Genomic DNA, 18,551 nt, shown 5'->3' with positions numbered 1-18,551 from the left:
TGCTTAGGCGTATGCTAGAAGAAGACTTTTTTTTTTAAAGTCTGGTTTAAGGCTGACTTTCTGGTGGCCAAGCTGTTTCTGATAAATGACTGGATTTTCAACAGTTAGCTATCTGGTTTGCATTGGAGAATTAGTCTTCCAGTAAAAATGTAATAAAAATAGTCTTTCAGCAACTCCTTTTCTGTAGTGTAGTACAGGAACTGTAAAAACAGAGCATAATAAATAAATAAATAACAAGGAGTCACAGATTTTATGGTGCAGAAAGCATGCTTTATTTCAAATGAGCAAATCTATCTCAAGGAGGTTCAACAGCTAACAAGATTTATTACTACATTAGGAGAACTAAAGCAAATTGAAGTGCAGGGCAGTATTTGATGTTGTAACAACAGTTTGTTTTCAAACTGTGGTTCATTGCTTAGTTGCCCAGAAGTGACTACTGGCTATCTAATGCTACCACACAAACTCAATCACTGCATCCTATGAACCTCCGAGAGGGGGTACTGCTGCTGCACTTGAGTACCTAAATAGCTTCGTTGATTAAGGGGATGGCCAGGTGATGTTACTTTTTTAAAGCTATTCAGGCAGTCAATATGTCAGAAACAGTACGCAGACAGCGGGTGAACAAAGTGCTGGCCGCTTGCACTTTGTCCAAAAATTGTCAGTCAGGTATGGAAATTGTGACATAATCAGATCCAATGTAAAACATTAAAGCAATGCTTACAGGAGGGTAATTGCAAACATCACCAATGCCTTACATTTCTGATTCAACATAAATATTTGTGCGTGTATGAAATACTACGCACTGTATCATCTCTTAGGTGTAGGTAATCTTCAACAGGGAGCCTCTCTACCTGTTGAGGCATTCTTAGACATCAACAATGAGTTGAGGCGCAAAAATTAGTTAAATGTTGAGCAGGGTAGTCGTTTGCTAGGAAACTTTCTCCTACCAACTGTTAGTTCCAAAAGTTACGTTTCAAAATGTCATAAAATAAATGGTACAAAACTTCATAACCGTTAACTTCGGCTATATACAGTATGTACATGTCAATGAAAAAAGTGTTTAAAATTCTTAGGTCAATAATGACTATAAGTCATAATGTATAGCTCTGGACTTCGTCTCATTCAGGTAGGTACAAAAATATTTTTTTTTTATATTTACATATCAGATACTTCAGTCCATATATGAATCACTTGTAAAAAGACAAGTGTAAATAATACAGATCAAGCTCTCTAAATTGATCGAATATTAATATTCACAGTGGCAGAATCGGTACCAAATTCATTTCCTAAATTCAGGGTATAAAGTCCACCGTCGTTCTTCTGGACATCCATGATGATCAGGGTGGTTAGATCTTCACTGGTTTCAATGTGGAATCTGCCTCGCTGGTCCTGACTGGTAATTTTTCTCCCTCTGCAGTACCATGTTATTTCGGGAGCAGGTTCACCCGAAAAGGCACAAGATAGTGTGAGAACTTTTCCCTCGTCGATGCTGATATCAGATGGGAGAGCTTCAATTTTGGGTGGTACTCCTTTACAAAACAGGAGAAGAAATACCAAGTTAGTCTGTTTCCACTAAGCCATGCAGCAGGGTTACTGTGACGACTATTTCAGGATATTTGAAGCACTAACTCAACCAGTAATTGTATTGCTCACCTCTCAGACCTGATTTAAGCATTTTACTAGTTGAACTCTCCAGTTGAGCCATACTAGATTTCCCCATAATACTGCTGGAGCTCATCTCTACAAAGGATTCTTTCATGGAGGACATGCTTTTGGCAGACATGCTTGCAAATTTCATTTCAGTCATGCTGCTACTGCTGAAACTGCTGAATGAAGCCTCTTGTTTAGAAGAAGCCATTTGAACGGACTGAGAAGAAAAACTTTCGTGCATGCTTGCGTCGCCACTTGTCTTCAATACTACCTCTTTTGGAGGTTCTTCAATTAGAGCTGGGGAGCATCGCAAACATAGAAGGAAAAACCAATAACATCACATTAACGAACAAAGTCATGCAGCTCTATATGGTTAATTTTACAGAAACGAAGAGACAGCATAGTTTGCTTTCAATGGAAAACTGCAGTGGAGTATAAAATTGTTTACAATCATTTGATTGAAGATGTCCAAATCGCAAACAGTAATTTCTACATGAAACAAGTAGGAAACAGAGCTGTTACTAGTATGTATGAACTTGAAGGAAAAATACTTAAGAAGAAACAGATTGTCACACAGCCTTTCCTATTAGAACCATTACTACAATTAGACACTGAGAAATTGTGTGGGTTCAGTTCATGTTTGTAGAAGTTGTGAAACATTTTCAAGTTCTTACAAGCATGGTATAGGAAAGTCTGTATTTCACTGCATTGTTCTGTAGCTGTGAAAGGTAACAGAAAATCTCAGTCACTGCATCTTTCCTTTAAACCCAAGCAGAGTCATACAAGCAAATCATAGCAACCCCTTGATGCTAGGAACTGGGATATGGTACAGCCAATAAAATACTAAACCCAGTTCAGTTATGGCTCAGTTACCATAAAAAAATTTAACTGTGAAATGACTTTGTTTTATTGGAACAGATTCTGTTAGTAAATGAGGAAAGAGCAATTGCCAGCACCAAGGTCTTAACACAGTCATCCTAGAAGGAATGCTCATAGCCTTCTGTTAGCATGCATCTATTGATGTAATAGAACATTTGTGTGCTCCTCTGTGGGTGTTATAAAGATTTATAATACTGTTTTAGTTCTGTAGATATAATATACAAAAGAAATAGGAACTTGGTTATAAACCTAAATCAACACTACCAGTGGCTTTTATCATAAGTCATTTTAGTAGACACACCACAGCAAAAAGTTGTGATCAGTCTGAACACAAGACCCGGAGAACAAACTTACGGAGTACAGTCAAAGATGCTGTAGCAGAGCACTGCCCATGGTAATTTTTTGCTTTGACTGTGTATTTTCCGGTGTCACTCACTGCTGCATTTCGAATCTCAAGAGAATATATGTTTTTAGAGCGTGTTACTCTGATGTGTGATGAAACAGCAATCTGAGGAGGGAAAAGAATGGTTTCATTAAGATCAGTTTTAGAAGTAATTCTAATTTTTCAAGTAAATATATTAAATAAATACTTACAGGTTGATTATTCTTGAACCACTCAATTTCAGGTGAAGGATCCCCAGAAACTTCACAGGTGAACAATACATCTTGTCCTTCATTGACATTTTGAGACTTAGGCTGCATGATAAATGCTGGTTCATTGGAGCGTTCTTTAGAAAAGGTCAGAACATACTGGCATTTAATAATGCCTTCATCAGTTTTACCCTCACAGGTAAGTATACCTTCATCTTTATTACTAGCTTTTTTGATAGTTAGTGTGTGATCACTTCCAGAAACACCATATCTGTAATCATCTGAATTTCTCAGCTCCATTCCATTCAGCACCCATTTTACTTCAGAGGCACCAGGAATGTTGGCTTTTAGCATCACTTTCTGCCCTTCGGACACTGTCATTTTAGTTGAAGAAGCTTTAATTTCTGCTTTCAATTGTTTGACATCTTCAGTAACAACCGACTTTTTAATGACTTCTTGAACTGCTGCTTTTTCTTCAGTTGCCACTGCTGATTTCTTCTGGGTAGAAACTGTAAGCACCTCATCTTTTTGAACTGATTTATGAGTTTCAGATACACCTCTTACCTGGGAATGGATATTTTTAAATACTTGGCCAGTAAACTGGAAGCTAGTTTTTGAAATGCCTCCTTCCCCAATAATTTCACAGGTGTATTCTCCTTTATCAGATTCCGTGAGCTCATGGATCTTGAGCTCGTAGGTGCCATCTGCTGCATAATGAAACTTGAAATGATGGTCTTCTTTCAGTTTTTTGCCATCCTTGTACCAAGCCACTTCTCTGACACTTAAAACATTGCTTTCAACTGCACAAGATAGCTTTACCTTATCTCCAAGAGTTTCTGCTTTCAGATGCTGTTTTATCTTTGGTGGAGAAGCAGTCAGTAATTGTACTTTCTCTGCTGGTACTGATTTGTCTCCAGGTGGTGACTTTGCTCTTGGGGGGCCACTGATGGGTTCAGGAGATTTCACTCGTTTAGGAGACTTAACTGGCTCTGGAGACTTTACATGAGGCTCAGGAGATTTGATTGTTGGGGGTGATGTAATTGTTTTTGCAGGAATTTTTGTTCTTTGAATGGTCAAAGTAAAATGCGCTTCCTGTCTTCCTTCAGAGTTTTCCACCACAACAGTGTAACTTCCTTCATCTGACATCTGGACTGAAGAAATTTCAAAGGTGGACTTGTACTGTGTTCGTGTTACTTGGAAGCGCCTTGAGGAAACAATGGGTTGTCCTGCACGGAACCATGTTATTACTGGTGCTGGTTCACCATCAGCGTCACATGAAAATCTTGCAGTCTCCCCTTCAGAAACTGTGATTGACCGTGGCTTTGTAAGGATTGTTGCTGGTAGAGTGCTTTTGAATGCCTTGTGTACAGTCCTTTCTTCCAGTGATTTTTCTTCAGCTGCAGTGATTTTTTCTTCAGAAGCAGCATAGTGTTCATATGATAAAAGCGATTCTCTTGTTGCTGACATTTCTGATTTGACCTCTCTTACTGAGGAACTTGCTTCTGTAGCAGATGCTTTCTTAAATGAGGAGACTGCATATGCCTCTGTTTTTGTCAAGTCAGGTAAAATTGACCTTGGTACTTCTTCATCTCTCCGCTGGGAAGAGTATGTAGTGTAATCTCCTCCAGTAACATCTAGTGTTGCATAATCAGAGCATTCCCCTTTGTAGTTTGTGCATACAGCCCTGTATGTTCCACTGTCATCAATGTGGCAGTCAAGAATCTCCAGAGTTAATACACCACTGGTGTTAGTAAAATGTATCTTACTGCTCTCCTGGAGCTCAATACCGTTATGGTACCACTTCACTTCAGCAGTTGGTTTTGACTGGACATTTAGAATGAACCTGGTATTATGGCCACACGGTACTCGGTGTGAGCGCATTCTCAGGGTAATGCGAGGAGCATGGTCAAGGGTGAAAGGCTGCTGAGTCAGAACTTCATATTTCCTTTCCATAGATTTCTGAGTTTTCAAAGCAGATTTCATGGACTCATACCTAGAAAATATATCAAATCTTGCCATCCTCTCAAACCGAGAGAGCGATCTTTCACTAGAAACTGGGCTAGGTGAGCGTGGTCGAGTTCTCTCTGGTGTTGGGGATCTTCTCTCACTTTCTTCAGGAGGCCGTGAGCGAGGTCGAATTAATTCAGATACAGGACGCATCAACTCAATATAAGTTGGAGAAAGAGATCTTCTTCTCCTTAGTAATCTAGAGGGAGGTGAAAATTCCCTGTGAACGTGTTGCACCATTTCTATTTCTTCTTCTTCTTCTGATGTGATTTCAGTTATTTCTCTTTCCCTCCTTCTCCTGAGCCTACTCTTTTCCTCCTCTGCCATATATTCGAGCTCACTCCTGTATTCAGAGAGTCGTTGAGCAGTGCCAACAGGACGGAGCAATTCTTCATCCTCTCTTTCATCCATTATTCTTTGTTTTTGTTTAGGTGGTCTGTAGGCAGCCCTGTCATGGCGCTGACGAAGCTCTGCATAGCTTGCACTGGTATCGGCTTTAGTTGGGATGTGATAGCTTGAATACCTCAGCTCTCTTTTTCTTTCTTCCTCTGATCTGACCTGTGCTCCTGCAGTAGAATACCGAAGGGCAGACAGTTCAAAGCGTGGGGGACTTCTACTTGGTGGGGAAGCAGAAAAGCCTAACTCCAGCTCTTCTTCAAGGCGCAGTCTTTCCTCTTCAGTTCTCTTCATGGCTAAATAGTCATCAATAGGCAGGAGTAATTCCTCGTCAGACAAGTCACCAAGCGATCGCCGCCTTGGTCTATAGTAATATTCATAGTCTGGAGATGGGGTACGCCGACGTGCTGGTCTCACAATTTCAAGATCATCTTGTGTTAGCTTTGGTATGCGCCACTTAGGCTTATACTGATCAGAAATGCGTGGCAGTGGCATCACGTAGAATTGCTCCCACCTGGAAAGACGTATGCGTTTCTGGCGTTTCTGAACAGTTCTCTCAAGTTTTCCTGGCATTTCGTACTGGTCTCGCAGCCTCTTGTACCACTTCATGTCTGACAGAGGCACAAAGTGTTTAATGTTCTGATCTTCCTCAAGAGTAGTGCGTACATGTTTGCGAGGCTCTGGGACCTCATATGGCATACGAAGTCTTCTTTCTTCCTTCTTTTCTTCTTTCTTAATTTCATATTCACCTTTGACGTTCTTAGTGCTAACAGCTGGTTTATATAAGATAGCAGCTTCTCTGAGAGCCTCTTGTGCAGTTTGTGTCAGTGGAACAGCTTCAACCCCAGATAGGATTTCTGCCATTCGTAAGGTCTTGTCAATTTGCCTCTGTACGTGCTTCTCCCGCTCTTCTTCAGTCTTGTACTCACGCTTGACGTATTTCAAGCGTTCAACTTTTAGATAAGCCTGACAGCTTGTAGATCCAGCACTGTTTGTGGCAGTAACTCTGTAATAACCACTGTCTTCTGGTAAAGTTTCTCTAATATGCAAAGCATAATAATCCAAGCCTTCATGAATTATATCAAAGTTAGGACCAAAGGATAGAGGTTGACCATCTTTCTCCCATTTCAGTGTTGGTTTTGGTACACCAGATACCCTGATCTCAAAACTGACATTTTGGCCTTCTTGACATTCAGCATTTGCCAGCAGTCTTTTAAACATTGGCCTTAGTGTGGCATCTGCTGGAGGTGGATGCGGAATCACAGTCAGCTTGGCTTTGCAGCTGTCTTCGCCATATTTATTGCGTGCCACAATACTGTATTCAGCATCATCCTCTTCAGTGACGTTATTGATGACGAGTTGGTAAAGACCCTTGTCTGATTCAAAAGTATACTTCTTATCATCATCACCAGGTTTGATTTTCTGGCCTGATTTGAACCATGTTAAGCGAGGTTCTGGGTGAACTGTTATAGTTACTCCGAACCTGACATTTTCTCCAACGTATGCAGTGCGGTTATACAAAGGCAGAGTAAATTCTGGTGGACGCTCTAATAGTCTCATAGTATCAACCCGTCGTTTCACTTTCCTAACGGTTCTGCATCTGTAGTGCTCAGAAATTTCTCTCACACCTTTAACAAAAAGTTCTGCATAAGAGCTATCTTCACCATAATCATTTACTACCTTGCATCTGTAGGTGCCATCATCAGATTTAGAAACATCTTTGACATACATGGTTGCCACACCTTCTTCATATTTGATTTCATATTTCTCACTGCTTTCTAATTGCCTCATACCAAAGTACCATGTAACTTGTGTGGACTGATCATAGTTTTCAATCCTGCATACATATTTGGCATGCCCTCCTTCTTCTGTAACAGTATGCTTTATCTGCCCAGCAATGGGACCGATGTCTATTGGTGCAACTTTAACTTTAGCCACCGTTATGCCTTTCTGAGTTCTAATCGCGCCTCCACAGGAAATGCGGGCTACTGACACAACTGTGTTCCACTCCTTCTTTACTAGAGTTTGGTAGTAACGCCTGTGCCTCAAGGTCTTGATGACTTTAGTGCTGGTCTTTTCTGTCTGCTGTTTTAGCCACACATGGTTAAGCGCTTCAGCAGCTGTCATCCGAGCTCTTCTTTCCTTTACTAGTAGGCGATCAACGAAGTCCATGGCCTCAATGCTTATGTCTTTGAATGCTTCATCATCAAAGTTGTATTCAGCATTTAGAATATTTTCAATAACTTGTTGGTTTGTTTCAGCAATGAAAGGATTAATGCCACTGAGAAGTATATATGTTAGAGCACCAACTGACCACATGTCAGTAGCTGTGCTGACCAAATCATGATGATGTACTTCAGGTGCATAATATTCAGGAGAAGTGAACTGGAGTCTAAAGCTGTCTCCAGGCTTCAATTGTCTGGCTTGACCAAATTCAACAATTTTAACTACAGAGCTTCTTCTTGTGAAGTAAATAATATTGTCTGGTTTAATATCAAAATGTCCAATGCTGTGGCGATGTAGAAACTCTAGTGCATCACAGACCTGGCGTACATAACTTACTATTTCTCTTTCATTAAGTTCAAATGAAGCTGTGCTGATTCTTTCAAAGATGTCAACTCCAGAAATGAATTCAAAGATCATGACCAATTCTTCTAGGCTCTCAAATGATTCATGAAGATACAGGATATTTCGGTGCCTAGCGATGTTTAGAATGGAAATTTCTTTCTTTACCAAAACTTGGTCAGCACCCTTTACTTTGACAAACTTGGCCAGGTAAGTCTTTTTTGAAACTGCCTCAACACAGCGGTGTGCAATGCCGAACTGCCCACGTCCAAGCTCTTCTGCAATCATGTATTTGTCATAGAGTTCCTTTGTAGAATAGTGAGCTGCTTTAACTGTGGTGACTTCTCTGGTCTCATCAACTTCTTCATCATAGTTCATTACTCTGGTTTTATCTTCCTTTGTTATAATTGGATCAGTAGGTTCAGAAGGTTGGCTTTGGCCAAACTTGTTTTCTGCAATTACACGGAACTGGTAGGTGGTCTTGCCAAATAGATTCACCACTGTGTATCGTGTATCACGAGCTTGTGCAACACGAATCCATCGCTCTGCTGTTGTTGCACGTTTCTCAATAATGTAGTTTATGATTCTGCTTCCACCATCAGTAGCTGGTTCATTCCAGGTTAAGTTGACTGAATCCCTTGAAATGTCAGTTACCTTCAGACCTCTTGGTGGATCAGGCACATCAGCCACATCTAATTCAACTGTTTTTTGATCAATTCCAAATCTGTTTTTGGCACAAACAATGTAAAACCCTGCATCTTTTCTGTCAACACCATTTGGGAAAACAAGAGATGTGAATGATCGCGTAACAATGACTTGGTAGTGTCCATTAGTATCGATGAGGTCTTGTCCCTTCTGCCATGTGATCACAGGGTGAGGCTTGCCACTGAATGGAATCTTGATGCTCACTACTTCCCCTCGGAGGGCATGAACAGCTCCCATGCCTTCCAGGTTTTTGGGCAAGTGAATCTTTGCAGGAACTGGAATAGAAAGAGAAAGAAAAAACAGAACATGACAAAAGTACATGAGAAGATCGCCAGTAGTCTAAACATTCAAAGATTTAAAAGAATTTGTCGTAGGAATCAAGACCCTTCATTCACCTTCAACGTCCAAAGAGGCTGTGCCAGACACAGATCCTCCTTGGTTGGTAGCTCTAACTTGATATACTGTGGCATCATCATCCGTTACATTTGTGATCACCAGCTGGTGGTATCCGCCCTTGAATTCCTGTATCTTGATCTTTTCACCATCTGGCATGATTTCTTTGCCTTGTCTGTACCACTTAACAATTGGTTTAGGATGACCTGTGACTTTGCAGACAAATGTGGCATTAGCTTGAAATTTCACATTCAGATTCCTTAGTTCTTCCTTGAAATGTGGAGCTTGAATTGGTACATCAGATTTTGGAATGACTGGTTGTGATACCTCACTCCACTCACTTTCACCACCAAGATTTTCACATTTTACACGGAACTCATATTCAAGACCTTCAATAAGATCTTTCACAGAATAGACCGTTTCACGAATTTCATCTGTTGTTACAGAAATCCACTTGTTTTGTTTCTTCTCACGTTTCTCAAGATAGTAAGTTCTAATCTTTGCACCACCATCACTTGCAGGTGGCTTCCATGAGACAACACAAGAATCCTTTGTGATAGCACTTGCTACTGGCTGACCAGGTTGTCCTGGTTTTTCTGTAAAGAATAAAAAAGTTCAGAAAATGAAGTGAGCTTGCCTTAGTAATTACAGGGGCATACAGATTCTGATATTTTGGTGTCCACTTACCAAATGGAGGCTTCATAACAACAACTGATGAAACCTCCAGTGCTTCACTAATGCCATATGTATTCTGAGCAAAAACACGGAAATAATAGCCTGCATTTTCAGTTAGGTTAACAATTCTACAGGTTGTGCCTGAAATGCTTGAAGATACAAGTTGCCATTCTGCTCCTTCCTTGGCTTCACGTTTCTCTATGATGTAATTGGTTATCATAGCACCTCCATCATCTTCTGGTGGTTTCCAGCTTATCACCACAGAATTCTTCAGTATAGACTCTATAACAATTGGCCCTACTGGTTTTTCTGGCTTATCTGTAAAAGAAAAGGCATAATGTTTTTAGTTCTTTTTCCAATAACTATTTGAGAAAATACTCCACAAAAATACTGAAAATAAAATTAATTACCTTGTATTTCCACATTAAGTACAGTGTCAACTGTTCCAAATGTGTTACTGAGTTGCACTTTGTACTTCCCAGCATGAGTCTTGTGCTGGACATTCTTAATAGCAAGATGAGTATAATGCTCTGTGTTCTCAATAGTAACAGTTTCTGATCCTCTCAAAGGTTTGTTGCCGTGGAACCAAGTTATCGCTGGTACTGGTCGGCCAATATATACAACATGAAGGCGGAGGGTGCCACCTGCACCAGCGTAGTATTTCTCTTTCAACGGGAAGCCAGGGTGGAATTGAGGAGGAGCCTGCAATAATAGCTTGCCACTAGTTTCAATTTCTCCAACATCATTGGTAGCCATACAAGTGTAGAGACCTTCATCTTCCTGTTCGTCTGTTATTACTGTCAGTGTATGATTGCGTCCATCAGATGACATTTTGTATTTTCGGCTTTGCACCAGTTCTTTGCCAAATCGGTACCATTTAATATCAGGCAAAGGTCTCCCAACAATCTGGCATGTTAGCTGAGCTGCTTCACCCAGTTTAGTTGTAACATCCTGCATTTCTTTTTTTATGGCAGGTGCTTCTCCAGCTACGATAAAGAAAATAAAAAAATAATGAAGATTACTAAGAAATTTTCCTCTGTTACTATATTACTGGAAATTAATTTTCATTTCTATTTGTGTCTCTTATATTTGAAAGGCTGTGCTTTAGGACAGTCACGTTAGCAAATAACATGTGAAACAAATAGACAGCACGTTAAGTGAAGCACTGTGGTTTATGAGACAGCAAATCACACAATAATATCACAGCAAATATGACAATATATTTTTGCTTACATGTTAATTTAGTTTTCACTGCCATAGCAGTCCTTCGAGGTCTGCTGAGGCCAGTCTGATTTTCTGCAAAAACACGGAATTCATATTCTGTAGCCTCTAGTAAACCTCCTACTGTAAACTGCCTGTCCTTGATGCGTTCTTTATTGCATTTTTTCCAGGTGCTTTCTCCAGACTGGCGATATTCAACCCAATAGCCAAGGATCTCTTTGCCACCATCACTTTCAGGTCGTTCCCATTCTAACGTAATGCTGTCCTTAAATATAGAAGTGATCTCAATTTCTCCAGGTTGGCTTGGTTTATCTGAAAATTAAAATAGATACAGAAAATAAATTCCTCTCTAAATGTCACTAAGTTGCTCTTGAAAAGATCTGTTAATGCAATCATTTTCCTACCAAATGGATCCTTGCATACAACTGGTTCAGAAGAAGGACTTGCTTCACTTTCTCCGATGTCATTTTGAGCAATGATACGGAATTGATATTCAGCATCTGGAACAAGTCCTGTGACTGTGTACATTGTAGTGGTAATCTGTGTCTTATTATGCCGGACCCATTTTTCTGTAGATGTCTCTTTACGCTCAATGTAGTAGCCAGTTACACGAGAACCACCATCATCTTTAGGTCTGGACCAGGACAAGCTGACAGAACTCTTTGTAACATCGAGCACTTCAGGTGGGTTGTTTGGAGGCTCTGGGGGATCTGTGGATAATTATAATAACAAAAATAATAGAAATAATATTCACATCACATTAAAACATTTACATATACTATTGCACTTTTAGAACCATAATATAGTAATTAAAATTTATTTTTTAAAAAAATTCTAAAAGGGGACTTACTTAGTGGTGTCTTTGGTACTGCTGGTTCTTCAGATTTGAGAGATTTGCTAATACCAAAATGGTTTTCAGCAGAAACACGGAAGTGATATTCCACATTTTCTTTGAGCCCTTTCACCACTAGTGATGTCCCTTTCACTCTGGAGTCAACAGTGTACCAGGCAGTCTTCGGTACTTCTCGTCTCTCAACAATATAACCTAGGATATCTGCACCACCATCATCTGTAGGAGGTCTCCAGCTTACTCTGACAGAGCGAGCCTGTATATCATCATACTCAAGTGGACCTTCTGGTGGATTTGGAATGCCAATCACTCTGACTTTAATATACACAGCTTTTTTTCCACACTTGTTTTCAAGTGCCAAATCATAGGTGCCTGAATCTTCTCTTTCTGCATCTTTGATCACAAGTTCCGTGTGAGTGTCAGAAGTTGCAATCATGGCCCTCTTGCTGATGTCATGTCCTTCTTTTGTCCATTTGCATATTGGGATGGGCTTACCCTTAATGGGTATTGTAAGCCTGATAACTCCACCTTGTCTCACCATGAGACCTTCCTGGTATTTTTCATCAAGTTCATAGTCAGGATATTCTATAAAGAAAATTAACATGTCATGCTACATCTGTTTTACAGATTATATCATACCTGCTTTAGGCAAATACTTTTTTAGAACAACTTTCAATGAGAGTTAAGACTTGAACAGCCTTACCAAGCATTTCTGTTATTTTGACTGTTCCTGGCACTTCAGCAGGTTCTCCAGGCCCACCAGCATTACAGGCTAGCACACGGAATCTGTACTCTGCACCCTGGGGGAGATGTGTTAAGGTGTATTCACGAATCTTGGTTGGCGTGGTATTGCATTTGGTCCATTCAAATTGATCAACCTTCTGCATCTCAATTAAGTAGCCAGTAACTTTAGAACCACCTTCATCTTCTGGTGGACTCCAAGCCAGGGAGACAGATGTTCTTGTAGTATCAGTGACTCTTGGATTCTGAGGTTTACCTGGAGGAGCTGGAAAAGAAGATCAGACGTGAGGGGTGGGATCTTTTTTTTATTAATATTTAGAATATATAACAAATGCCAACTTGCATCGTATGATCTGTATTAAGTCTATAGGATTTATATAGGAAAACTTAGAATGAAAGATTTTCACAATTATTTTCTTGGTTTTCTCCAGTCAGAATCTCATTTGTTAATAGGCCCAGATAAATTTCCAAATTAGAAAAAAGAGTAAATTTTACTATTATCATTCCCTTCTGCCGTGATGTGCTTAATCTACGTAGGAAATTACTTACCAATTGGATCTCTGGCGACAGCAGACTTGGAAGGACGGCTGGGTTTCCCAGTGCCTCTCGCATTGATTGCTGTGACTCGGTGTTCATATTCTAATCCTTCAACCAACCCAGTGGAACGGTAACGAGTCATAGTGACTGGAACTTTATTCACACGGATCCATCTATCTGCTCTAACTTCTTTGCGTTCCACAATATAACCAGTAATCTGTGAGTCACCATCATCTTCTGGAGGATACCAAGTTAATGTCATGCCATCTCGAGAGATATCAAACACTTCTGGAGTGCCAGGAGGACCAGGAATACCTGTAAAAACATAACACAGAATTAGTGAAGACAGCGTCAAATGATTCTACACATTAGTAATGTGCAAAATATTGTGAATGACAATGTAATATCAATGTCACAACAAACTTGTTTTATCAGCAAATGTCAAAGTACTTTACAAATTAGGTCAGTGAAATACTCCTGTTTTTGTAATCGGGTAAAGCAATTTTTCAAGGCTAATGGTAGACCTGAGCAGAAATCCAAGTTTACCATCCAGGTTCTGTGCAGTGCATCTATAATATCTATATAGATTTATGGATGGCATTTGTCACCGGAAATATAACAAGACTAGTGTGCATCATAATGTACCATTTTATTTGTCAAAAGGAATTAGTATAATCTAGAAAAATCTTCTCTATATGTGGATATATAAGCCCATTTAAATATATATTTTTATTTTTAAAGGTAGAGAATAAGCAAAAATTCAGACTTACGGATTCTGCTCTTGCATTCTATAATTTCAGACTGCAGGTAAGATCCAATTCCAAAGCGGTTTGTAGCAGCGACACGGAACACGTATTCTGCACCTTCAACAAGTCTGGTGAACTTAAACATTGTTCTGGTTACTGACTCTGAAACTGGCAGCCATCCAGGACGGTGAGCATCGCGCTGTTCAACCACATAGCCGCTAAGGGTAGCTCCACCATCTAGCTCAGGTGGCTCCCAGGAGATGGTTACATAATTTGAATCAATGTCATCAATTCGGATAGGCCCAACAGGTGGTCCAGGTTTGTCTACAAAAAAAAGAAAATTAAAAGACAAAAAAAAAAAAAAAGGTGAAGAAAAGGAATCATATTGTTGATGTAACAAAGTTCAGATGGAGAAAGATCATGGACAACTATTTTCATAAATACTTACCAAGGATTATAACCTTTATTGTATCAGTAACTGTTCCAGTTGTGTTCTTCAGTTCCAGTGTATACTCTCCAGTGTCATGTATGGTGGTCTCACGCACAGTTAATTTAGCCGTTTTGGCAACAGTCTCCATTTTGATGCGTTCTGATTCTTTTAGTTTAGAACCAGCAAAGAACCACGATGCAGCTGGCGGTGGTCGTCCTTCAATTGGAATAACTAACTCAATGGGCTTGCCAGCAGGTACATGAATTGTCTTCTGAGGTATTCCAGCGAAGTCAATTGTGGGTAGAACTAAGAAAAGTAAATAATTGATATTTTAAATATCCATTTTATAAATATCACATTCAGTTGGTATAAGCTTCACCCTGTTATTTTTAACAGTAGATACCTACCCTTTTGGTCTTGTACTGTCACTGCTGTGACAATCTCTCGTGGTTCCGACACGCCCTTCTGATTCTGTGCTCTGACCCTGAACAAGTACTGTTCACCCTCATTGAGAGAGATAATTGTATGCTCATAGACGGTAGACTTCAGTGTCACTACCTTCAACCATCTTTCTGTTCCAGCTTTGCTGGCCTCAATAACATAGCCAGTTAGTCTGCTGCCACCATCATGTGATGGTTTCTCCCATGCAAGAGTAACAGTTGATTTAGTGGTGTCAATCACTTCGAGTTTTTGTGGTACCATGGGGACATCAGATACTAGTACTGCATCAGATGTTTCACAAGCTTCACCAATGCCGTAAATATTTTCTGGTAGTACTCTGAAATAATACAAAGCTCCTTCTAGAAGTCCAGTAACTCTATAAAACGTCTTGCTGCATTTGATAGTGACAGTCTTGTAAGCTCTCATGGAAGCTTCACGTTTCTCAATTATATAATTGTTAACTGGGGCTCCACCATCAATGGTTGGAATATCCCAAGTAAGCGTCACAGAATCTTTTGATACTTCCTTAATTCTCACTGCAGCTGGTGGACCAGGTGTATCTAAAACAGAAAAAAAAAAAAAAAATTTTTTTTTCTTTTGGATCATTTCCTTTTACAGTCAATGACTGTTTCTGCATTAAAAAACAACGCTGGGATTTGATTTATAAACTATTCCAGCCTTAGAAACTATGTATTTTCCTTTGAATTAGATTGTTTTTATGACTTCCCAAACATTCTCATGTGTTATTTAAGCTGCAAACTTCCTTTGGAAATTAATGACTTCCTTGTTCCTGAGCAACATGCACTATGATTGATGTAATACCCATATACAATTGTAGCAGTACTTACCATACACTTTGACAGAAATAGTTGCAGATTTTTTTCCTGATTGATTTTCAGCCTCAATGACGTATTTTCCAGCATCATACCGATTAACTTTATCCACAATAAGAAGTGTGTAGCTGTCTGTAGTATCAATAATAGCTCGGCTCACAAGGTCAACACCCTGCTTGCTCCATGTGATTACAGGAGCAGGTCTGCCAGATACAGAGACCATTAGACGCAGGGAACCACCGGCTCTGACTGTAACTGTCTTCTTCAGATCATCAGCAAGCTCAAGCTCAGGTATTTCTGATGAAGGGTGTAAGAAACATGGAATTAATTAATCTTTTAGTAGTTCTAAATGAAAATATTATTATTCCTTAAAATATACATTAAGTTTTCAAATTACCTATTCTTTCCACAGGTTCAATTTCTGCTGATGATTCACTAAATTCACTCATACCATTCACATTTGTAGCAGCAACTCTGAATTGGTATTTCTGGGCTGTTTTAAGACCAGTCACAGTGAACTCAGCATTCCTCAGAGTGGCAGTTGTATGTGGTCGATACCACTGTTCAGTACCTTCTTCCTTCATTTCAAGAACATAGCCTAAGATGTCGGCACCACCGTCATATGTGGGCTTTGACCATGCTAAACTTATGCTGTGCTTAGTAGTATCCACAACTCTCGGAGCTGAAGGTGGTGCAGGAGTATCTTTGAAAAAGAAGAAAATGCATTTCACATCCATGAAGGAAACATTTTACAGTTAAAATCAATTTCTAAACAGCTAATGCCAGGAAATGCATTTAAAATGAACTGTAACAGCTTTTAAGTTTATTCTAATACTATCTAGTTCAGTGGATTTGGGTATCTTAATTGAAGTGTCAACATGGGTTTATGCACCATTATTATAAGTAAATATTATGGTAACTTACATGATGGTTCTTTACATAACATGTACTGTGAAGCTTCACTAGGCTCACTGTTCCCAGCAGCATTCACTGCAGTGACACGGAACTGGTACTGGCTGCCTTCCATGAGACCAGTGACTTTCAGTCTGGTATCATAAACAGTGTAATCTCTGTTCACTCGTGTCCAGCGCAGACTTTTCCTTTCACGTTTGTCCACAAGGTAGTCCTTAATCTCACTGCCACCATCTGATTCTGGTTTCGTCCACTGAATAATGATATGTTCCTTGCCGACACTCACTTCTTCAGGAGCACCAGGCTGTGTTGGTATAGCTGGTTTTTTTTAAAGGTGAAAAAAAATTATTATTTAACAGATTGTTTATCTATAGAAATATTCCAAACATTTTGATGCAGAATGGAAGGTAGTAACACTCACTGAAAGAATTCCTGGCAATCACAGGTTCCGATTCAAGTGGAACACCTGGTCCATATTTGTTGACAGCTCTCACACGGAAGATGTACTCGTTATTTTTAATAAGTTTTGTTACCACATATGATAAAGTCTGGCATTCAGCCTCAACAATAACCCAGTGAAGTCTGCTGGTTTCACGTCTTTCTACGATATAGTGAGTGATTTGTGCACCTCCATCTTCCTCAGGAATGTTCCATGCCAGAGTACATTTCTCTTCTGTTACTCTGCTAACTGTGATTTTACCTGCACATGGACCTGGTGAATCTGGGTAGAGATGAAAATAAGTATTGTTATTAGCAGCTAAGGAAAAGTGTCTCACTCTTATTTAAAAGAATGTGGGTTTTTTAGTATACTAAGTATGAATATTAATCATGGAATACATACCAAGCACTTTGACAAGAACAGAAAGTTGTTTCATTCCACTGGCATTTTTAACTGTTAGAGTATATTTTCCACTATCACTTCTGTCGCAGAACTTGATAACTGCAATGGCTCGTTTGCTGGTGTATTGCAGAGATATTTTTTCGCATAGATCCAATTCCCTGTCACCTTTGGACCAGAAGACTTTTGGTTCTGGTTTCCCACCAATGGCTGCATCAAGAACAAGATCTGATCCAGCCCTAATGGTCACAACTTCTCCCTGTAGTCTGGCATCAAGTTCAGCTTTTGGTGGTGCTGTCATAAGGAAAAAGAGATTAAAAACAAATTACATGACAGTCCTAAAAATAGAACATTATGTTTCATTGTTCCAAGTGAGTATGTCTTACAGTATTCATCTTTGCAAATGATAGCACCAGTTGATTCAGATCCTTTGCTAATCACACCAGCAGCATTCTTTGCTAGTACACGGAATTCGTATGCTTCATCTTCACTAAGAGCTGTCACAGTAAAAAAGTTTTCTGAGACAATGGTATAATTGCATTTCAGCCAGCGTCCATCACCAGATGCAGTATATGGTTTGCGCTCTATAATATATCCGATAATTTTGCTTCCACCATCATAAAGGGGTGCTGACCATCTCAGTGACACTGTAGATCTGGTGACATCTGTTACTTCTGGTCTTCCTGGTGGATCTGGAGGAATAAAACAGAAAAATGAGAAATGCTATCCTATTTCAGCTTAAATAACAACATAACTCTAAAAGTAATACTTACCAACTGGATTTTGAGCCACTACAGGTCTGGACGCTTCACTAGCTTTGCTAACACCTGCAGCATTTAGAGCATAGGTTCTGAATTGATATTCTAGGCCTTCCACCAATCCCATGATTTTGTAGTTGCATTCACAGCATGGCACTTTGTTCTCCTTCACCCAAAGGATGGTGTTGCGCTCCTTCTTTTCAACCCAATATCCAATGACTTTGCTGCCACCATCATGATAAGGTTCCTCCCAGCGAATAGCCATGGCAGTTGCAGAAACAGAATAGACTTCTGGCCTTGAAGGTGGGCTTGGTGGGACTAAACACAAAAAGGATGGGAGGAAAATGTTAGTTATTACAAATACCTCAGTCAGAGAAAAAGAA

The 18,551-nt window shown here is 39.7% G+C and overlaps 1 protein-coding gene across 1 annotated transcript in view; it reads right to left on the bottom strand.

The window, feature by feature from the left end:
- Positions 1-248: 248 nt before the first annotated feature.
- The window catches only part of TTN (titin), a 242,891-nt gene continuing 224,588 nt past the window's right edge, over positions 249-18,551 (bottom strand). Inside the window, exons 283-304 of the mRNA XM_074873084.1 lie at positions 18,184-18,486; positions 17,797-18,102; positions 17,414-17,704; positions 16,994-17,293; positions 16,585-16,890; positions 16,058-16,363; positions 15,676-15,957; positions 14,794-15,387; positions 14,405-14,692; positions 13,981-14,280; positions 13,223-13,525; positions 12,636-12,938; positions 11,933-12,517; positions 11,487-11,792; positions 11,095-11,394; positions 10,272-10,847; positions 9,874-10,179; positions 9,189-9,782; positions 3,124-9,068; positions 2,884-3,037; positions 1,654-1,947; positions 249-1,529 (exon numbers count right to left, since the gene is read on the bottom strand). Coding sequence (XP_074729185.1) covers positions 1,231-1,529; positions 1,654-1,947; positions 2,884-3,037; positions 3,124-9,068; positions 9,189-9,782; positions 9,874-10,179; positions 10,272-10,847; positions 11,095-11,394; positions 11,487-11,792; positions 11,933-12,517; positions 12,636-12,938; positions 13,223-13,525; positions 13,981-14,280; positions 14,405-14,692; positions 14,794-15,387; positions 15,676-15,957; positions 16,058-16,363; positions 16,585-16,890; positions 16,994-17,293; positions 17,414-17,704; positions 17,797-18,102; positions 18,184-18,486 — 13,241 coding nt within the window. The 3' untranslated portion in view covers positions 249-1,230. The remainder of the gene's footprint in view (positions 1,530-1,653; positions 1,948-2,883; positions 3,038-3,123; positions 9,069-9,188; positions 9,783-9,873; positions 10,180-10,271; positions 10,848-11,094; positions 11,395-11,486; positions 11,793-11,932; positions 12,518-12,635; positions 12,939-13,222; positions 13,526-13,980; positions 14,281-14,404; positions 14,693-14,793; positions 15,388-15,675; positions 15,958-16,057; positions 16,364-16,584; positions 16,891-16,993; positions 17,294-17,413; positions 17,705-17,796; positions 18,103-18,183; positions 18,487-18,551) is intronic.

The sequence above is a fragment of the Strix uralensis genome, chromosome 6 (genome assembly GCF_047716275.1).
Source record: "Strix uralensis isolate ZFMK-TIS-50842 chromosome 6, bStrUra1, whole genome shotgun sequence".
NCBI lineage: Eukaryota > Metazoa > Chordata > Aves > Strigiformes > Strigidae > Strix > Strix uralensis.
Note: the sequence above shows the minus strand (reverse complement) of the source record. Positions and strands in the feature narration are given on the sequence as shown.